Source organism: Octodon degus, unplaced genomic scaffold (assembly GCF_000260255.1).
Source record: "Octodon degus isolate 3935 unplaced genomic scaffold, OctDeg1.0 scaffold00323, whole genome shotgun sequence".
In the NCBI taxonomy this organism is placed as follows: Eukaryota; Metazoa; Chordata; class Mammalia; order Rodentia; family Octodontidae; genus Octodon; species Octodon degus.
In genome coordinates this window covers 253200-275074 of record NW_004524899.1, presented here as the reverse complement: position 1 = coordinate 275074, position 21875 = coordinate 253200, and the positions used below count along the sequence as shown (strand labels likewise).

The 21875-nt window shown below is 35.2% G+C and overlaps 1 protein-coding gene across 2 annotated transcripts in view; it reads right to left on the bottom strand.

Annotated features, from left to right (window-relative positions):
- Positions 1-1072: 1072 nt before the first annotated feature.
- Dbf4 (DBF4 zinc finger) overlaps positions 1073-21875 on the bottom strand; it is a 31158-nt gene continuing 10355 nt past the window's right edge. Inside the window, exons 3-12 of one of the 2 annotated variants that reach the window (XM_004647761.2) lie at positions 16324-16503; positions 14764-14814; positions 14075-14144; positions 13789-13865; positions 12173-12209; positions 11017-11062; positions 8884-9012; positions 8033-8147; positions 4105-4229; positions 1073-2136 (exon numbers count right to left, since the gene is read on the bottom strand). In XM_004647761.2, the coding sequence (XP_004647818.1) occupies positions 1161-2136; positions 4105-4229; positions 8033-8147; positions 8884-9012; positions 11017-11062; positions 12173-12209; positions 13789-13865; positions 14075-14144; positions 14764-14814; positions 16324-16503 (1806 nt within the window). In that variant the 3' untranslated portion in view covers positions 1073-1160. The remainder of the gene's footprint in view (positions 2137-4104; positions 4230-8032; positions 8148-8883; positions 9013-11016; positions 11063-12172; positions 12210-13788; positions 13866-14074; positions 14145-14763; positions 14815-16323; positions 16504-21875) is intronic. The other variant, XM_023708044.1, reaches the window with a different exon arrangement.

Genomic DNA, 21875 nt, shown 5'->3' with positions numbered 1-21875 from the left:
TTGGGTCTGACTGCTATGCCCAGCTCCTTCCTGCTGCCGCCCTTGGGAGTGATCTTGTGCCTTTCTGGCAAGATGTTCTGCTCCTGGACTAGCTGGGTAGTTCTGTCCTCTACTCTTTCTGCAGGGGTTGCAGCTGTAGGGTTTTCCCCCTTATCTGTAGTCCAGGCCTGAACTGAGTCTGGCAGGAACAAGGTGGAGTAAGGAAGGGGGAAGAGGAAGCTCTGCCACATACTAACTGGGCCTGAGCTAGGGCTAGATGTGGGGGTTCCCAGAATGCAGCAGAAATTTTCACTGGGTAGGTGGGGTGTGGGGCAGTGCTGCGGAGTGTTGGAAGAGGGTCTCACCCACGCTGTGCCTGGGTGAGATCAGCAGGTTCCAGTGGCGCAGGGTACTAGGAAGCTCTCCTACACACTCACTGGGCTTTCTGTTTAAATATTTTATTTTTTATTATTTTTAAAAAATATTTTAAAAGGCAATAATGTCATGTTATCATGGGAATCTGTTTTTAAAGATAATGAGGGCTTAAGTTCTTCATGTGGAAATTTAATATAGTCAAAAGTTAACTATTGAGTCGGCCAAATAGCTCAGCAGATTAAAGCACCTCCAAGCAGGTGTAGGGGCTGGGGTCTTGATCCCTGGGCCTGCCATTGTGAGACCCCAATTCAGACTGGGCGTGGTGGCGCATGCCTGTAATCCCAGCTCTTGAGAGGCTGTAAACAGACTGATCACAAGTCCGATCTAGTAGAGAGACCCTGAACAACCTGTGGATCCTTCTTTGAAATACAAAAAAAAAAAAAAAGTTAACTACTAAGTCTTCCTTGGTAATGGGCTGGGGAGGTAGCTCAGTAGAATAAGTGCCCAGGGAAGCACAAGGGCCTGAGTTCAATCCCTGGTTCCACCAAAAAAAAAAAAAAAAAAAGGCTTTCCTGACAAAGCAAACAAGGTATCAAAATCCTCAGAAAGCAATTATGCACATAGTTAAATGATTCCTATTTTATTTTCATATAGTAGGAATTCAACTCTGTAAAAAAAATTGCAAACATCATTTTATTAACATTTAAATATGGTTCTGTAAACAAAATCAGCAAAAAAATCCTACAAATCAGAAAAAGTTTAACAATATGAACATTATCATTTCTGAGATGTACACTTTTTAAAGATTAAAAGCCAGTAAAAGTAGAAGTTGAAGGAGAAGAGAAAAATGCAGATAATAGATTATTTGAATTGCCCTCTTCCAAAATATCCAAAACATTGCCTATACCACTGTTTTCAGTGTAGCTTGTAAAGCCCAAAAACTCTGACTTATCTTCACTAGTCTGAAATAAATCCAGTAGGGATTGTACTGGTGAACTACAAATTCTGTTTTCTTCTTGTGTAATACGAAATTCAGTCCTTTTTTTATCTGATTCAGAATTTGGCTCCAGATTTTCTTTTCTATTTCGTCCTAATAATATTCTCACTTTTCGGTGGATCTTGTTAGAAGGTATATTATCCACATTCTTGATGTTACATTCATTGAGTTCCTCAGAATGACAGGATGGAATTTTCGTATTTACTGTTAGATGCTCTTTTGAACTGTTTTTTGTTAACAGATCAGAATCATGACCAAATACTGAATGAAGGTCCTTCTCCTTTAGATCTTTTGTGGGAAAAAGCATAGTATCCAACTTCTGTTTTGGATGGGACACATTATCCATCTTGAAATGAGAAACTTGTACAGAGGTCTGTGGACTACTAGGACAGTAATCTACACTTAGTGCTTCTAAGGTATTTTCATTCATAGTTAATTCATGTTCAGAAATGTCAAGAATGTATTGTTTGTTTTCACATGGAGGTAGATGTGTAAAATTCTGCTTTGTGTCATTTTCAGTTGCATGTAACATGGAGCATTCATTAATCATTTTCTCATTAAATCTTTTCAATTCATTTGAAGGACAAGGGTGGGGTTCTGAAATAAACACAGGCTTTTCTTTGGGTTCCTTGGTTTCTTCCACCAGAAAAGTCTGCTTAATCATTTGCACATTATTTCCCCCGAAGTCTCTCTGAGAAATATGCTGCAATGCTAGTCTTTCTGTTGGTTCAGACTTCTGCACATTTGAAGAAATAGGAGAAAGGGATCCAACACTGTATTTTACTCTGTATAAGCAACAAAATAAAACAAAACATTAACTGCCACCAAATACCTTAGAAATTAGTAAAAATACCGAAGTATTTCAGAGTATTTAAGGAATATATCTAACAGAAATATATGAAACAGAAATCTTTCATGTCACAAATTCATACAGATGAAAACTCTAGGATATTTTTTATTCACATTCTTTTCCCTCCTAATCATTATTTTGAACCTAGAGTTTAAAATTAATCAGGTAATCCAAGAAAATATGGTATGAGATCTGGGTCTGCCCTTAGTTTTTTTATTTTGCTGAAAAATTTGATAATACCTTACTCATTTTTCTTAGTAATGTGGTAAATGAGTATTGCAAAAACTAAGGCAGAAACATACATTTTTTAAAGAATAAATTATTAGTATTAAAATAAGTTAGAACTTTTGTATTTTTCTACTTTTATATATGAAAAATCAGCAATTCTCCAATTTCAATGAAATATTTGACCTTAAGTCCTTTGGTTTATAGGGCATCTTGGTATTGGTGGAATGCTAGCCTGTAATCAGATAACCCTTAATTATATACAAATACAAGAAAAGATTTTAGGTACTAGGAATGGTACCCAGGGGCTATGACTGAGCTACATGTCCAGTCTATTTTACTTATTTTGATAGGGATGCAGTAAATTGATCAAGCTGGTCTTGAAGCTGCAATCTTCCCATCAGTCTCTAAGTAAATGGGATTACAGACATCCCCAGTACACCTAGTTTGCCAATAACAGCATACAGTGGCCCCTCACTTATTGCAGAGGTTACATTGCAGACACCCCCATAAGTGAAAAATCAGTGAAGCAGAAACATTCTATTTTAGTATTTACATATATTTTAAGGCTTTATAAACCCTTCTCACACTCTTATAAACCTTTGTCACAATTTTAAAAAAACTCTAATGTTATTAACCATTTTCTAAACTCGCAAACCTACATAATTTTAACAAGACATACATACTGTACAGTACGGCAAAATCCTGCAATATAGTGGAAAACCCATGAGAAATAATTTAGGTTAATATTTTTTGAAACTCGTCAAACAGCAAGTCCGCAAAAAGTCAAACTGCAAAACAGCAAGAGACTACTGTATATATGATGAATTAAAAGTGAGTGCCAGGTCTGGCAGTGCATGTCTATAGTCTCAGCACTTGTGAGGCTGAGACAGCAGGATCTCTGTGAATTCAAAGCCAAGCTGAACTATGTAGTGCGATCCTATCTCAAAAAGCAAAAACAAAACAAAAAATAGTGAGAAATGTATAATTTACTTCATACTTCAACCACAGTGGTTAACCTAACGTATTTTGTTTACACTTTCACTTCAAGTTCCTTTTGTGCCTAGGCTATTGGGGTCTTTGGGTTCCAGAGCCACCACAGGATTGGTGGGGAGAGGGTTCTTTTGAAGAAATAAGGGTTTAAAAAACCAAACTCTAGCCAAATATGGTTCCCCTCTTCTTAGGTCCAGAAAAGTTTAGGAGACTGGTTCTAGAGGAAAGAGTGGCAAAGATAAAACAAGGACTAACTAGCAAATATAATTACTAACTCAGAATTTTGTTAGAGTGATCTGTTAGGGAACTCTGCAAGTTCTTAGAGTAACCTATCCCCTACTGAATTATCACCCTATCAGGATCCATTTTTGTCAATGTGTAGTTACTATATAATGAACAGCAATAACTTTAGTAATAAAAAGCAAGTATAGTTAAGCATAAATATTTAACGAAACTATAAGAGATCATATGGCTCACAAAACCTAACATATTAACCATATTAAAAAAAGATCTACTCTTTTTCTAAAGCATCATGATCAAGAAGGCTAAAATTAATCTAAGGTTAAGTACCTTTAGTACTAGGGAAGGGAAACAGTTACTCGTTCTTAGCCATATTTACATCATCAAACTACAATACCCTTTTCTAATAATTTAACAGGATTTAAAGCTTTGGTCAATAAATTACCTTTTCTTTTTAGGTGTATCTTTTTCATGTTCCACAAAATCAAAAACTAATTTAGACACAATATCATCAACAACTTGGTACTGGTTACTCTCTGCAAAGTTTCTGTGCTCCTCACCAAGAAGGTGCTAAAATAACGAAAAAGCAAACACCATTAAAATTACATTTTTAATTTGGCAGATCCTTTTTCATTCCTAGGATTCCTGACATTTTCTTTCTCTCTCTCTTTTTTTTTGGCAGGACCGGGGATTGAATTCAGGCCTACTGAGCCATCTCTCCAGCCCCTCCTGACATTTTCTTTAAGCTGCTCTGTCTTCTCTTAACATTTTCATGCCTCTAGTTTCCCAGTAATTAAACCCCAAAAGCAAAAACTCCCACAAGCCCCTCAAAACATCAAAAAAATAAAAACAGTAAGAGAAAGTAACACAAAACAAAAGCAAAAACCTTTACTAGATTTCAAGTATGTAAGAAGTAAATTACTTCTGAGAAAATAAAACTAGTTTTTATAGTCTTCTACTTTCAATGAAAAAAGTCAATCAAATACTAATTTGTGGTTCCAATAAAAATGAAGGGTCATACCAGAAAAGGTAAGATGAAGAAAAACAAAACTGACATTTAATTTGCAAATAAGTAAGAAATAAATCTTCCTTTTTTCTTCCTTTTGTTTTTTGATACTGGGGACAGAACTTGAGAGTAACCCCAGAGAGTAACTTGAGAGTAATGTCAGGTCGTGTGCTTATAAGGGCAGGCATTCATGCCACTGAGCCCTGGACCATGAATCTATCTTTCAATCTACTTCATACATTTACCACTAAGTTAGGGCTTACAGAATATTCAACGAAATATTAAAATTAACATAAGTATTCAAAACATACAAGGGCCGGGGAGATGGCTCAGTGGAATAAGCGTTTCCCTGACATGCACAAGGGCCTGAGTTCAATCCCCAGTTCCGCAAAAAACAAAATGAAACAAAACAAAATAAAACCCAATAATCTACAAGGAAGATTAAGTTAAAAAAAAAAATTAAATGGTGTGAATTTTTTTTTCAAAAATAAAAACCTAATTGAAGAAAAACATTTGAGAATGAGCAATTACCTATTCCAATTACACAGCTTTCATAATAGAGTACAGAGAAGTTATTCTCTATGTTAAGTGACCAAACCAAATGTTTATAGCATACTAAACTCACAGAAAGACTTCTTGAATGATTCCAAATTATCTACTATTTCTCTGGTCCCTAAGCTTCAAATTAATTTGAAACTTTGATAGTCGGATTTCACCTCCAAAACCAAAATTCTCTTCTGGTCACAAAATTAATGAAACCTTGTAAATGTGTATTCTTTATTTGTAAAATTTTCTGCATACAAATTATACAGCCTAATGATTAAAATTTTAAAAAGAATACCAAATTTGTAAGTTCAGACTGGGGGGGGGCCCTCTAATTTTTGTGTAATTTTTCTCTATTTTTTTTGTGGAGATAGGGTCTCACCATGTAAACCAGGCTGGCCTTGAACTTCTAGCTATCTTCCTACCTCAGCTGGGATTATAGGTATGTGCTACCACGCCCAGCCACTCTATTTGTATTTAGTTGCTCCTATTCATCCTTTAGGTCTTGATTTAAATGTCAGTTCCTCAGTTGGGTAATTCCCTGACACTCATTCTAACTAACTCATTATTTATTTTCTACTTATTTTTGGGGATTGAATCCAGGGTCTCACACCTATGCATACATTCTACCAGAGTTATACTCTCAACCATTGACCTCTTTTATTACTCTTGTACTTCATACCTTTATACTTTATGTTACCAACACTTGCAAATACATGCTATGTCTACCTTCTCTGCCAGACCAAAAGATGTGTAATGGTAGGGAATGTCTGTTTTGTTTATTTCCAGTACTCAAAAATATTTGTTAAATTAATCCCTTTGCAAGGCATAAATGAATCACTCTGAAACCTAAGATTAAAAAAGGGGGATTACTTTCTTTATTCTTAATGACTGAGAAACATGAATCAAAAACTGTAAAAATATATGATCTTAAATTTCATTCCTAACATTTACTTCTACTAAATTTTCACTAGTGGGCTGCTTTTTCATTTTTTTTTTTTCAGCCCCAAGATTTTCTGAGCATTAAGTCAGGATCAGAAACCAGTATTAGTGAAAACATCCACTCTAGATTATTTCTGTGATATTTCAACTTGTAAGTGCAATTTTAAAGCATCCATACTTTCTCTTTTATTATATAAAATATACAAACCATGTAAGAAATACTAATGGACTTTAGGTAATTAAAAGTCTTAAGACTCGGGGTCAGGGAGATGGCTCAGTGGAATAAGCACTTCCCTGGCAAGTGCAAAAGCCTGAGTTCAATCCCTGGTTCCAGAAAAAAAAAAAAAAAAAAAAAGAAAAGAAAGAAAAGTCTTAAGACTCTTCCATCTTTATAACGATAGTTTATGAATTAAAATTAGTTTTCTTTTAACTTCTCATCTTCTGCCAAAACCAAACAAAACATCATAATAACTTTATGTACTTATAAAATTTTGAGATGGGAGCCTGCTGTTACTCATGCTGTTCTTACTCACGCACTCAAGTGATCTTTCTGCTTTAGCCTCTTGAGTAGCTGGAACTATAGGTACATGTCGCCAAACCTGGCTTTTTATCTATTATTCATTCATTTATTTTTTCTTTTGAGAGTAGGTCTTGATATGTAGTTTAGACTAGCTCAAAATGACAGTGATCTTTTTGCCTCAGCCTCCCAAATGCTGAGATTATAGGCATGTACCACTGCACTCACCTTCTACTATTCTAAAAGCTAACAATTCAAATAAAAGCTAACATTAATAAGCACTGACTTTGCCCAAGGTTACAAGAACAGGAAGCCAAGATTTGAACCTGCCAAACCTGGATCCAAATCTATTTTTTCATCAGCTTAAAACTGTAATGATCCTGGGGGCCTGCCCCTTAGCTCAGTTCTTTAAGTGGCTGCTTCAACAAAGCAGTCAGGCTCAGGTTGCTGTGGTTCGATCCCCACAACACAAGCCAGCCAGTCATGCCTTGAAGGCATTCGGAGCAAAAAAAAAAAAAAAACAAACAAACTGTAATGATCCCATCTTTGTAATTTTATCTTTATCCTATATGCATCCATTCTATTTTCTCTTTTTACTACTTTGAACGATCCCTACTTTCAATTATTCTCTTCCTATTAGCAAATAATGAGGAATAATTTTAAGTTGCTTATAACCAAAATATAGTCACCCTTGACTTGCCAATCACTTTCACAGCAAATCCTCTTAGCACTACCTTTAAAATACATCTCCAACCAGGCTACAGCTTAAGCATTTCCCTCTATCACTGCTCAGCCCAGGACACCATTATGTGTTCTTTGATCTCAATCATCAGTTTAGGGTTTTTGTTTTTAATACTTGCATGTCTTGTTATTTCAGTTCTCTATTTGAATGTCATCTATCAATCAGATATTCATTTTCTAAATAGCAAGATGTCCATTCTTCTTTTGTTTCTTCATAGCACTGTTCTAATATTCTCTCTATACACACAATACATTTTACATATATTCAATTACTTTTCTTTCTTCCTTATTCCACAGAATGTAGTTTTCATAAGGGTAGGGATGTGGTCTTTTCTGTATGTATTATTAGCCCAGCATTACTTTTCTGTATTTATTTTTTTCCTTTGCGTTCTTAAAATTTAAAATACTTTTGGCTAAAGACATAGTTCAATAGAAGAACACCTGCCTGGTATGTGCATGGTTTTGGGTTTAATCCCCAGCACTACAAAACAGAATAACCCAACACCAAAAAAAGAAAGATACAACTGTCAAGTTATAAATCATAAATCAGATGAAGCTACCATTTAAATAGTAAGTGTATTTAGTTTTAAAATAATCAATTCCAAAATATAAAATCACATTTACCGTTTCAAGATCTTCATATTTCTGTAAGCAACATTCACAATATCCTTTTTTCTTCTTCTCTTTCAACTGGAGCTGAACTGGGGTTCCACCACATTTATCGCCATCTGTATGAATTCTGCGACAGAAATACATGGTAAAAAAAAAAAAAAAAAAAGAACTGGTAAACCTGAGGAATAATTTAAGTTTAAAAAAAAAAAATCTTTTATTTATTTGGTACATAGTCTCGCCATGTAGCTGGGACTCGCAGAGATCCTCCTATCTCAGCCTCCCCAGTGCTGGGATTACAGGTGTGTGCCACAACACTGGGTTTCAAGGATGGCACATCCAGGGTTCAGGGCCAGGTATGACGTGCAATACCAGGGATCAAACCTGTGCCCCTCTGCTTCCCAGGCAGGCTGCTACCTCCCCAGCCCCTGAAGAATAATTTGAAAAATTTATTTTTCTAATCCAATGTACACAGAAGCTCCCATAATTTATAGACTTCTATCAGTATATACTTTTAACCACATTTCTTTTTAAGAAATTTAAAAGCAACCTAAGATTGTAATTAATATTCTGGAGATAACACGATGAAAACATTTTTATTATCTGGAAACATTAAGTCCTCCAAACTAAAGTGTCTAATATAACCTACTTAAAACAGATTCAGATGTCAAATGTAGCTTACAGGCATCAAAAATGCACACTGGGAAGTAAGCAGAATACTTATGAGAAACATACACATCACCACCATCACCACTACCACCACCATCACAGCACACAACCATTTCAAATGTTGAGCTATAAAGAAAATATTACTTGAGATGATAATATAAACAATATTTCTTTTGAAAATAAAGATTCAAACTAACCTTAGTTTAACCTGAGTTTGCTTTGGGATGCTAGATGGCTTATCTATATCAAACGGACTGCAGGGCTTCTGAACCGAATAGTTTATTACAGGCATACTGGTCAGCTGAAGATAAAAAGGCCTATAAAGTCTAAAAGAAAAAAAAAAAAAAAAACCACGAGTTTATGATGAAAGAAAACAAGTTTTAAAAGCCTTATATTTTAAAAGCATACAATTCATGTGAAATTTTGAAATAAATACAAATTGGGTAGGGTTCAATGTATTTCAAAGAACAACTTGTAGGCTCAATTTTAACATTGAAAAAGTTTTAAACTGCAATCAAATACACATAAAATTTATTATCTTAACCATTTTAAGTTGTCCAATTTCAGCATATTTACCATTCACAATGCTGTAGAACTATGACTACTACCATCACCAGAATGTTCATATTACAAAAAACTGAAACTCTAAGTCCATTATTGGATCCCAAGCTCTTTTCTTCATCAGGAACAAACTTGTAACAGTTCTAACTGTGTACATTCCTCTTTCCCAAAAGCCCTGGGAACTATCACGCTACTTACTCTTATGAATTCTACTCCTGTATATGCATCAGGTAGTTGGGAAATGCAGTATCCTTCTACTTAACAGAATGTCCTAATATTTCATCCATGTTATAGTGCATCCAGAATTTCCTTTTCCAAAGGTTTTTTTTTTTTCTGGACAGTGACCACCCTAATACATGAAGTAGCATTTCACTGTTGTTTAGGTATGCATTCTCTAATCATTGATAATAGTGAGTTTTTTTTTTCCGTGTACTTGTCAACCATTTATATATCTTTGGAAAAATGTCTAATCAGTGCTTTGCCCATTTTTAAATTAGGCTATTTTGTTTTTGTCCTCTCATGTCTCCTGTGTTTGCAAGGAACTTAGAACATAGAGGCACTGCCCCTTATGAGTGGTTAGTCCACTGATGAGCTCATAGTTGACTTGCTGTGAGGAGTTGGAGCTTAGAGGTCAGTCTCTGGTGAAGTGATCTGGGTGAGTTCTTTCTTATTCCTGGTCCCTCCCTTCTCTGCTTAACTGTTTTTAACTTATTAGCTTTCCTCTATTAGGTTCCTCCACCAGGTGTTTCTGCCTTGAAGCCAACAAACTTTGGCCCAAACCCACTGGAAACAATGAGCCAAATAAACCTCTCCTGCTTTAAGAGGAGTTTGTGTCGGATAAGGTGTCCCAAAACCAAAGTGACTAATACAGTGATTTTTTTAAAAAAAATTTGTATAAAACAACATGTCCTGGATATTAAACTCTTGTGAATCTCTTCTCCCATTCCCAGGGTTATACTTTCACCATGTACTGTATTTTGGTACACAGAAATGTAATTTTGATGTAGATTATTTTAGATGGTACTGATCAATCTTAACTTTAATCCTAATCCATAAACATGGCATATTCTTTCCATTTACTGGTGGTATCTTCTCTAGATCTAATTTTCTATCTTGTTTTTTCTTTTTCTTTTTTTTTTTTGGCGGAACAAGGGATTGAACTCAGGCCCTTGTGCTTGCCACTGAGCCATCTCCCCGGCCCCTTATTTTTTCTTAACAGTAACACATTCATAAAAAGAAGCCTTTAATACAACTTTGTCACCTTAATAAGTACCCAACGGAACTCAGATATGTCTGAGTAAACAGGAAATTTGAAAATTTTCCAATTCCAAACTAAGCTATGGATTTCACTAAGATTATTATGCAGAATTTTACCATCACACTAGATTTCTGAAAAGTCAACAGCAGATATTATGTTGATTTTATACTTCTAAATACTACCTAATATATATATATATATGTATATATATATATATTTTTTTTTTTTAAACAAAGGAGTGCTTTTTAGTAGTAGCTCTATATCATAAGGTGCATTTATGCAAAGAATGATTATTTGAAACACTCAAAAATGAGCTGGTCTCATGATTGCTCTAAAACAAATACTCTGAAAACACATTTACATTATACTGCAACTAAAGTCAGTCTATGAGCACAAATCAATCAATGCTATGTGCATTTAGTATAAGGGATCCGAATGGAATTAATAAAGATAGTTTATCTAGGAAATTTTCATTTAATACTATAATAACAGAGTAGTTTTAGATACTTACTGGCTTACATCTTCTACTTTTACAAAAGGCTTCTTGAGTCTTCCTGCTTCAGAAAATAGAAAACATGGGATTAGATAACTATACACTCAGGATTCTTCTTTTAAATAAAACCACTGTAGGAAAATAATTCCCCCAAGCTGCAAAACAACACACGTTTCAAAGTTTTAAGCTTCACATAAAATATTTTCCAATTATCTCTCAATTTTTGCTCTGTACATTACCAATTATAAAGGTAAGCAACAAGGGCCGATGAGATAGCTCAGCACACTAAGTGCCTGCTTAGGTAGGCACAGGGACCGGAGTTTGATCCCCAGCACCACAAGCTATGCTGGCCCTGTGCCCAGGCCTAAGCCGGCCAAAGACCAGGCCTGGTATTGAAAACCTATAATCCCAGCTCTGGGGAGGCTGAAAACGGGAGGATCACTATGAATCTGAACTGCATAGTGAAACCCTGTACCAAATATATTAAAAAACAAAACAAAACACAAAAACAGCAATAAATCATGTAGTATTAGCAGTGCTGGTAACTTTGACACCAGTGAAAATAGCAATTATTTTTCATGTCATGAAAGTTATACAGTATTGCAAAGCATTGTTTATCACTTTAAAATAACAGCAGCAAGCCAGGTGTAGTGCAGCATGCCTGTAATCCCAGCACTCTGGAAAGCTGAAGCAGGAAGATCGTAAGTGACAGCACAGCTTGGGCCACTAAGACACATGAGACCCTGCCTCAAAATTTACAAAAACATGAAAAACGGCTGGAGATGTAGCTCAGCACACAGGTTCTGGGTTCAATCCCTAGTGCGAAGGGTAGGGTACGTGGAAGAGGTATATGGTAGCAATTAGAATCAATGCTAGAATTGGTTTTTACTGTACAATAAAAAGCAAGTAATCACTATTTCATGACTTTGATAGATACATTTCAACGTAGTCTTTTTGATCATCTGGTGATTAAACATGTTTTAAAAAGATATTATTCTTGTGGAGCGTAGGGAGATATAGGCTTTACACTGTCATTAGAGTCCATGTTCTACAAATGACCAAGAAACGCCTGAATAAATAAAATCACTGACATGACTTTAGAAATTGTTTACATGTTACTTGTTTTCTAGAAGCAAACAAAACCAAACGTATTTATGAATGTTTATATACTTACTTCTTGTTTTTTGTGTTCCAGTACTAACATTTTTCCCCTTAAAAAAGAAAAACACAATAAAAACAAAGGTTTTATAGTATAGTGGACATTGTAATGGCACTTTTTCATTACTCTCAAAATTTAAAAAAAATCCTTACTTTTAAAAATTAACTCAACCATAAAAACAATGATCACTTTTATCCATTGGTATAGAATTTAGTAATACAATAAACACAATGCAATAGTTTTATTGTATTTTATATAACTTCCATTTTATATAACTATTTTGGCTTTCTTAGAAATCAAGTAATATGAAGAATTTACCATTTATGGAAATAATCTAAAAACTTTTGTGTTAATCTGAACAAAGGAAGTAGTGGAAAATTTGCTCGAGTTTGTCAGTTCAGACCAATGTCAAATATATACTATAGGGGAATCAATTACTGATCATGGTCCAAAACTATAGACAATATTTAGCAACTGCCTAAAACTAGCAGTTGAAACTCCCATCCTAATCTCATCTCTGTCCCTGGAAGAACAAAGTCCCAGTTTTGAAAGAATGCCAATGGAACTTGCGCTTTTTTTCCTTTTATTTCTACAGTTTTGCCCTAAGGTTAGATCTCAGTTACACAGTGCGGTTCTAAAGTAGTACAGGCAGCTAAAGCTGAGTAATTTCACTCATGCAGAACTGCAAAAAGGTTTCTGTGGTGTGCATGGGAAATCTAAGATAGGAGCAATTTGGAGATGGAGAACCCAAGAGGTACTGTTTATATAAATCCACCCAAGTGTTTGGCATAACAAGCTGCACATACTAAGGGCAGACCTAAAACAGCACAGCAAAGGCTTTTAAAAATACACTGCCCAAACAACCATCAGGTGCCACCCACAACATGTTTCTAATGTCAGAATTATCAAAGAAAGACTCCAAAAGTAAAAAACATAACTAAAATGAACATAAAGATGTAAGATCTCACTAGAAAAACTATGCTAGAGTTATACAAAGTGCCATTTTCATGTTCAAAGAATGTTGTTCTCCCAAAGGAAATTAACAATACACAGCAAACTACTTATGTCTTTCTTTGTATACACTGTCTATGAAGTTTATTTTCCTTTATCTTGGCTATTTAAGAAATGAACAAAAAGCATACCACAAAACCATGGAAAGAATGGAAACAAAAGAGACAAGGTTAAAGAATTTAAGGAAGGAATGGACAAAGTAAGGAGAACGACTATAATCATTATATTATCAAACAGGTTTGGCAAAATGGTCAGGAATTTTATACTTTAAGTAGAAAGGTGAATAAAAACATAAGAGATTCGAGTAGTAGAGATGATTTGATAATATACTATTTGAAGGAATAAGATCCTGTTTATAAAGACTGGACAATAGATAACAGATGTGGGACTAAGGGAGATTTTATTTTTTTTTTATTAAGGGTGAAGAAAGTACGCTTCAAAGAAAAAAAACATACACAAAGTTTAGAAACATGTATAGATTCCAGAAACTTATCCCTAGGATATTTTAAGAAGCAGTAGCAGTTTCTATTTGGTAGGACAATTTTACAGATACATAAAAACAAAAAAAGCAAACAATCTTTTTTTTTAAATCAGCTTGAAAATTAAAGAAGATGACATACCCCATCTCTTACAGAAGTACTTGATTTCTTGAGTGAGTAGAGCTCTTTTTTCTTTTGTTCAATGTAGCATCTAATATCTTTAGAAAAAGGAGCTTAAGATTAGCAATTTCACTTGTGGAATCAGCAAAGTAAGTAATAAACTTTTTTTTTTTAGAGTAATAAACTTTGATGAAGAAGCTACCATAATAAATGTCTCTTATTACTATGATTTTTCACTATTTGAAATTAGAAACCAAAGGACATTGGTACATATAATAAGTATTACAGAACTATAATAAAATCTTACCATCAATATGAAGAATTTTTACTCCCCATGATAAGGCATTTGATAATATACTATTTGAAGGAATAAGATCCTGTTTAAAAAGAAAAAAAAGGAGAGGATTTGACTTGGGAAAATTATTATTTATACCAAATTTTTTCCCCAAAATTTGAAGTTTCACACCATTGAGGTGGTAGATATTCATAACAGCCTTTATGAGGTAAAACAGCAAGGTGCACATTGTTTCTTTTGGCATTTCTAAAAATCAATCTCATTTAATATATTCCTAAATTCCTGACATCTTAATGCAAGCAATTTCAAAAAACTCCAGTAATATTTTAGAGGGCCACAAGATGGGGATGTTTCTCCACGAAAAGTAGATACTATTTTTTTGTAAAATGTGATACATATGCAGGTTAGGCTTTTCTTATTAAAAATGAGTGAAAGGAAGATCAAGAATTTCCCTTCCCAGGCAAGGGCCAGAGCTCAATCCCCAGTTTCACAAAATAAATAAATAAATAAATAAATAAATAAATAAATAAAAAATAAAATAAAATAAAACAATTTCCAATTTTATGGAGAGATGACTCAGCAGAATAAGTGCTTGCCTGGCAAGTGCAAGGGCCTGAGTTCAATCCCCAATCCCACCAAAAAAAAAAAAATCCAATTTTTTAGTAACAAAATATGCTGCTATCTTTAAAGTATCTACTCACATGATCCTTGATAGCTTTTTCGACTAATAATTTTCCTCTGCTTAAACACGTCTACAAAAAAAGTCAAGAAAAACAAACACAAAAGTTATATGGAGGAATTATTAGTTAAAATGAATAAATGTAAAAGTGAGACTGAAGAGGTCAGTTCTGAAATTTTATTCAACAAAAAAATGGAAATTCATATGTATAATTACAATTTACACATATATATTATTTTTACAGACTATTTCATTTTTAAGTATCATGAAAAGGGAGGGCCAGGGAGATAGCTCAGTAGAATATCGTGAAAAGTAGCTGAAATGTTATGAGCACAAATTAACTCTAATCACTGTCTCCTTGCTCTGAAAACCCTTTCACTGAAAGAAAACATGCCAACTTTGACCTCTTCTCCCTTCTTTGTCTTTCTATTCTGTATGTCTCTTTTCTCAAATAATTCCCTTGTATTTCATTTTTCTAACTGTTCTCCACCCCTACCCTGAATTTTTAATCAATTGAAAAGGATTAAACACAGGCTCTCACTATATAGTTCAGGTAGGCCTTGACCTTACTGTGTAGCCCAGGCTGACCTCAAACTTGCAGCAATCCTGCTAGCTCAGCCTCTCCAGTGTGAAAAGGGTATTTTGAAAATGGGAACTTAACAGTGAATTCAAAGCCAGCCTAAACTATGCTGTGAGACCCTTTTCTAAAACACAATAAAACGGCAATTTCATTTTAATCTAAAAAAGTTGCAAATTGAACCTTATTTATCTCTTTCCCTCTCCACAACTAATCATACCAATAGAACCTGTCCTTTGTATCTTTCACTTTATTGGCAATGGACTGACAGTTAAGAGGTGATATCAGGATTCTATTAAGGCGTTGCAGGCTTTCTAAGCTAAAGGCCACAGAGTACATATTTTGGGGTCAAGTAAGCCATATGATTTCTATCAGATTATTGACTTCTGCTTAAAGCACAAGTGCAACTACAAGTAACATTTATACAACCACATATGGTTATATTCCAATTATATTTAACGGAAAATGAAATCAGAATCATATAATTTCTGCTTGTTACAAATTATTTTTGATTTTTTCCCCCACCATTTGATTTTTGTTTTTGTGGGACCAGGGATTGAACTCAGGACCTCGTGCTTGCCAGGCAAATGCTTATTCTACTGAGCTATCTCCCTGGTCCTTCCCCCACCATTTGAAAATTTAAAAATTATGGTTAGTTTACAGGCCATATAAAAAAACAAAGCAGGCTAGATTTGACCATTTTGCTTATTCCTGCTCTGAAACTAAAGTTTTTTGTTTCTTCTTTAAAAGAATGATTGCTATTAACTGTTCGGTTGTAAATTATTCTGAAAACTAAAAGCCATCTCTGTGTGCAAGGTTATACTATAGGAAGCATGGTATAACTACAGTGAACTAATAAAAAAATCACCTTTCTAAGAGAATAGCCTTGTAAATTAGAAAGTCACAGATACGTGGCGCTACAAATGAACTCCGCTATCAACCTGTAAAAATTGTGAGATACTCAGGCCGCATTTCCCAATCTCGTGGCATACTGAAAAGACTTACTGTGTCTGGAGTCTTAAATGAACTTCCATCATGACTGGGATGAGGTGAAGTGGTCTCTGCAGTATATGCAGATTCTGGACTTGGTATAGGAGAAATTCGACTCAGTGTTTGTGCAAATTTTGCTTCCTTCTTATTTGAAATAAGGTAAGTGATATCTTTGCTGAGAAATTCTTCAACTCGCTAAAAGAAAATGAAGTATTTTTTAGGAAATCATACCAATCATAAGGTGTTTCACACAGTAGGCACAGCATAAAATTTCAATTTGATGCAATTTAGTATCTTGTAAATTGGTGTTACTTCGTTATACTTTTCTGAACCAAGAGTTCTAAGACAGTATAAAAGAGTTCCAGTATCAACACTATACACAGCATATACTAGACATTATTCTTTAAATTTTAAAGAGAATTAAAAAAAATCAATTAAAAGTGATGAAGAATTTCAAAACATGTTAGGAAATCAACAATGTTATATTGCATATTGTTATGTTCAACGTAGTTGTTCAGATTACCAGCAAAATTGATCATTTAGGCATTAACCGTTCCTTTCAATAAATCGGTAGAAGTTAGTACAATTATCTTAGCTACCTTATGTGTATTATACGATGTTTATACACACAGGTCTGATTTCATTTACAAGTATGGTCTCTAGTCACACTTATTTATTTACCTATAAAAGCCTCATTTATCTTTTTTGTGGCTGAATAATATTCCATTGCATTAAAAATATATCCTTTCTATCCATTCCTCAGTTGATGGAGATTTGGGTTGTTTCCAAGATTTAGCTATGACAAACTGTGTTGCTATAAACACAGGTGCACATATAATGTTGTAGTACGATGTTTTCAGTTCTTCTGGAAAAATACCCAGGAAGGGAATAGCTGGACTGAATGGGACCTGTAATCTTATTTTTTTGAGGAATTTCCACACTAATTTCATAGTGGCTGTATCAGTTTATACTCCTAACGCAGTAGAGAAGGGTTCCCTTTTCCCCACAACCTCTCCAGCATTTGCTATTGGTTGACTTCTTGATGAGAGCCATTTCTTCTGGGATGAAATGAAATTTCAGTGTTGATTTAATTTGCATTTTCGAATGACCAATGATGTTGAACATTTTTCATGTATTTATTTGCCATTTGTATTTTTTCATCCTAGAAGTGTACATTCATCTCAGATGCCCATTTTTGGATTGGATCTTTGCATTTTGGGGCCTGATATTCTAAGTTCTTTATATGTTCCAGGTAAGTGAGGGACAGCTGGCTAAAATTTTTCCCAATTTGTGGGCATTCCTTTTAGTCTGTTGGCAATTTCTGTTGATGTTAAAACTTTTTCAATTGGGTGAGAACCAGCTGTTGACTCTTTGAAACACTTCCTATGCAGTTCGTTTTTTTATCCATTAACTCTCTTTTCTGCCTACCCCTAATGTCATCAAGATTTCTACCTATTTTCCAGTATATTTAGTGTTTGTTTTAATATTTGGATCTTTGATCCATTTTGACTTTAATTTAGTGTATGATAATAGACATGAGTCTGGTTTTAGTCTTCAGCATATGGAAAGCCAGTTTTTCTAGCACCAGTAAACTGGCTTTCTTCTAGTAAATACATTTGGCCCCTTTGTCACAGATAAGGTGGCTGAGTGGGTTTATAGTTGTGTCTGCATCTTCTAATCTGTTCCACTGATCCTCAGGTCTGGTTTGTTTGTTTGTTTGTTTGTTTTTTCCAGTATTTTGCTGACTTTATTACAGTAGATTTGTAGTACAATTTCAAGTCAAGGATTGTGATACCTCCTACCTTTCCTTTGTTTCCCAGGATTGCCTTTGCTATTCTGGATCTCTTAACAGTTTCAGATGAATTTTAGGACTATTTTTTTTAGAAGCAAGGCACACTAATGGTATTTTGATTGAGACTGCATTCAGTGTATATAACAGACGTTATTCTTAAGTATTTTTATCCTTATTAGTGTAACAGATCTAAGAAGCCCATGATAATAACATTTTGTACATTTTTAAGAATGAACAATTTAAGTGACTTCCTTAAGGTTATGAGTAATAAACAAAGAATCTGAACACAGATGTTCGGACTCAAATCTATGATACAAGTAGTAGTGTCCAGTCAAATCCTGTAGTGATAGAAATGTCCCTTGTCTGCATTATTCTATTTAATAAAAGCTTGTCAGATGGCCACTGAGCACTTAAATGTAGCTAGTATGACTAAGCCACTATATTTTTGATCTGAACGAATATAAATAGCCATATTCACTACTGTTCAACATAGCTCTAAATCATTAAGTCAGAGAAAGAGGCTCGGTTTGGGATGAGGCAAAGCAGAACTCCACAGAAGAGCAGCCTGGTCAGTTTGGGACTCAGCAGAGTGGAACTCCACAGCAGAGAGGCCTGGTTGCTTTGGGACCTGGCAGAGCAGAACTCAACAGCAGAGAAGCTCTATTTGGGACCCTGTGGTGGAACTCCCTGCAGAGATGCTAGGTGCTAGACCCTGCTAGGTAAATCAGGAGCAGAACATCTAGCCAACGGGGCACAGGGGGTTCACTACAATGGGCCAGAGCAGGAAGAAGCCGAGCACACCAGCTAGACTCAAGCCAGGCCCAGTGTTGAGTTTGAGTTCAGTAGATCCCGACCTGGTGAGCTGAGGCATACTGCAAGGTCCAATGGGACATAGAGCTAGATCCAGATCTACAGGAACATCCTCTCAAGACAAGAAGTGGCAACATGTAACCCCTAGTTACAGACTAGTCTGCCTGGAAGACTCCATACATCACGGAGAAGTTACCAGACAGAACTTAGGGGAACTAATTTAAACACAAATTCTCTGTTTAATTATCTGCTTAGCCATACAGCCATAACGTTTGTTCTTATGGTCTAAAATACAAACCCATTAGCTACAAAAGATTGTCAATTGCTAAATCTCACTATCCATTATTAGTGTTACTAATTGTATTACTATAAATAGAAAACCTTATCCGCCTTAATCACATTTTCTTTTGAGTAATAATATTGGGAGGTGTTTGGGTAATAACCTCAACAAAGCCCTACAATGAAGGGCAGAGGACAGTGCTGAACAAAACCCAATATCTCACTCCCAATTGAGAGGGCAAAATCTTGGGAAACACACAAAACAAGAAACTCTGACATAGAACAGATACCTAAAGAACAGACTCTTTACTGAGAGGCTCCGATCACAGTGATATAGCAAACTAACACCAAACAAAAAAGTATTGCAGAAATCAAAATAAAAGTTCTTTCTGAAATATAAAATGACAAAAAGGAAGAGGAAAATGCATTCTTAGCCTTGAACCTACCCAGAATAAAAGCAAGAGACATTAGCACAGAATTGGAAGTTACACACCTGAAATCTCTGAAATAATAGCATCTGAAGTAAAGAAACAACTGCAGAAGGGGATAGAGAAAATCAGATGAAAAATAATCTCCCTAGTGAATAAAGAAATGACATGTATAATGAAAGAATTACTAAGTGTTTCTAAAGAAGACATTGATAAAAAAAAATAGAGAATAGAAAAATGATGGAAACCTTGAATGAGCAATATAGAAAAGAAATAGAATGCATGAAGCAGATTCAAAGAGAATTTCAGGCAATTAAAATTTCAATTAAAAGTTGGCAAAACCATCTGAATGAAAGTGGAGACAGATTTTGAGACCTTGAAGACACTGCTGCAGCTTGTGAAAAGGAAAGATCTCTTAAAAACAACTAGTATCCAGGAAATAGTAATTCAGCAGCTGAAAGACGATGCAAAGATGAACAACACAGGACTAATAGGCATCAGTGAAAAAGAGGGAGGCCATCCAAGTGACATAAAAATATGGGCAAAATAGCAGAAAACTTCCCAAATATGGGGAAACAATCTGACATTCATGTCACTGAGGCATATAGAACTCCAAATAATATCAACCCAATTAAAACCACACCCATAGGGCCGGCCACATAGCTGAGTGTACTAAAGTGCCTGCTTAGACAGAGCATAAGGGCCAGGGACTTGATTCCCCAGGATACTGTGCTGGTGCTGGCCCTGCCCCCAGGGCCCACTGAGACTGCAATTGAGACTGGGAGTGGTGTGCACCTGTAATCCCAGCGCTTGGGAGGCTGAAAACAGAAGAATCTCTATGAAACTGATCTGTGTAGTGAGACCCTGTACTAAATACATTAAAAAAAATAAAACCACACCTAGGGATATAATAATCAATATCACAGAAATTCAGCACAAGAACAGCAAACTAAAGGCTACTAAAGAAAAGAAACATCACATTTAAAGGAAAACCTTGGGGCCAGCCCCTTAGCTCAGTTCTTTAAGTGGCTGCTTCAACAAAGCAGTCAGGCTCAGGTTGCTGTGGTTGGATCCCCACAACTCAAGCCAGCCAAACCTGCTCTGAAGGCATTCGGAGAAAAAAAAAAAAAAATGGAAAACCCATCAGAATAATGGCAGATTTATCCTCACACACCATCAATGCAAGAAGAGCATGGAATGAAGTATGTCAAGTACTACAAGAAAATAAATTCCAAACGAGAGTGGCATACCCTGAAAAATTCTCTTTCAAGTTTAATGGAAAAGTGAAATACTTCCACAACAAAGAACAACTAAAGAAATTCATGCCGACCAAGTCAACCCCACATAGACTACTAAAAGATTCTAGAAAAGGATCAAAATGACAACTCTAAGAATAAGAATGTAAGGAACACACGAAATAGGGCAAACAAACAATGGAGGAAAGCAGGTGACAACAGCAGGTAAATAACATGTTGATCGTAAATCAATACTTCTCAATTATAACCATCAATGTAAATGGACTCAATTCACCAATTAAAAGAAATAGACTGGCACAGTGGATTAGGAAACAAAATGCAACAATATGCTGTATACAAGAAACACATGTAACTGATAAAGAAATTCACAGGCTGAAAGTCAAAGTACAGAAAACCATACTACATGCCCCAGGACCTCAGAAAAAAGCACGGGTAGCAATCCTATTTATAGACAATCTGAACTTCAAACTAAGAATGGTCAAACGAAATAAAGAAGGCCACTATCTACTGGATGGAGGAAAAATGTAAGAGGAAGGGGTAACAGTCATGAAAATGTCTGCACCAAATACAGAAGTACCCAACTATATCAGACAAATTTTAATTGACATGAAAAATCTAATATCCAATACCACAACCATAACAGGAGACCTTAACACCCCGTTATTGCAAAAGATAGGTCTAGAAGACAAAAAAATTAGCAAAGAGGTGGCAGAACTGAACCAGACCTTCAAACAAATGAACTTAGTGGACATATAGAGTGTTCTACCCAACAACATCTGAATACATATTTCAACTGCACATGGAACGTTTTCTAAAATAGACCACAGACCCTAAGTCATGCTTAAGTATACTCAAGAAAACAAATTATCCCATGCATATTATCTGACAACAGTGCAACAAAACTGGGTATTGACAAAAGAAACCACAAAAACTCCATAAACATATGGAAATTAAGTAATACCCTCCTGAGCAACCAATGGGTTACAGATGACATTAAGAAAT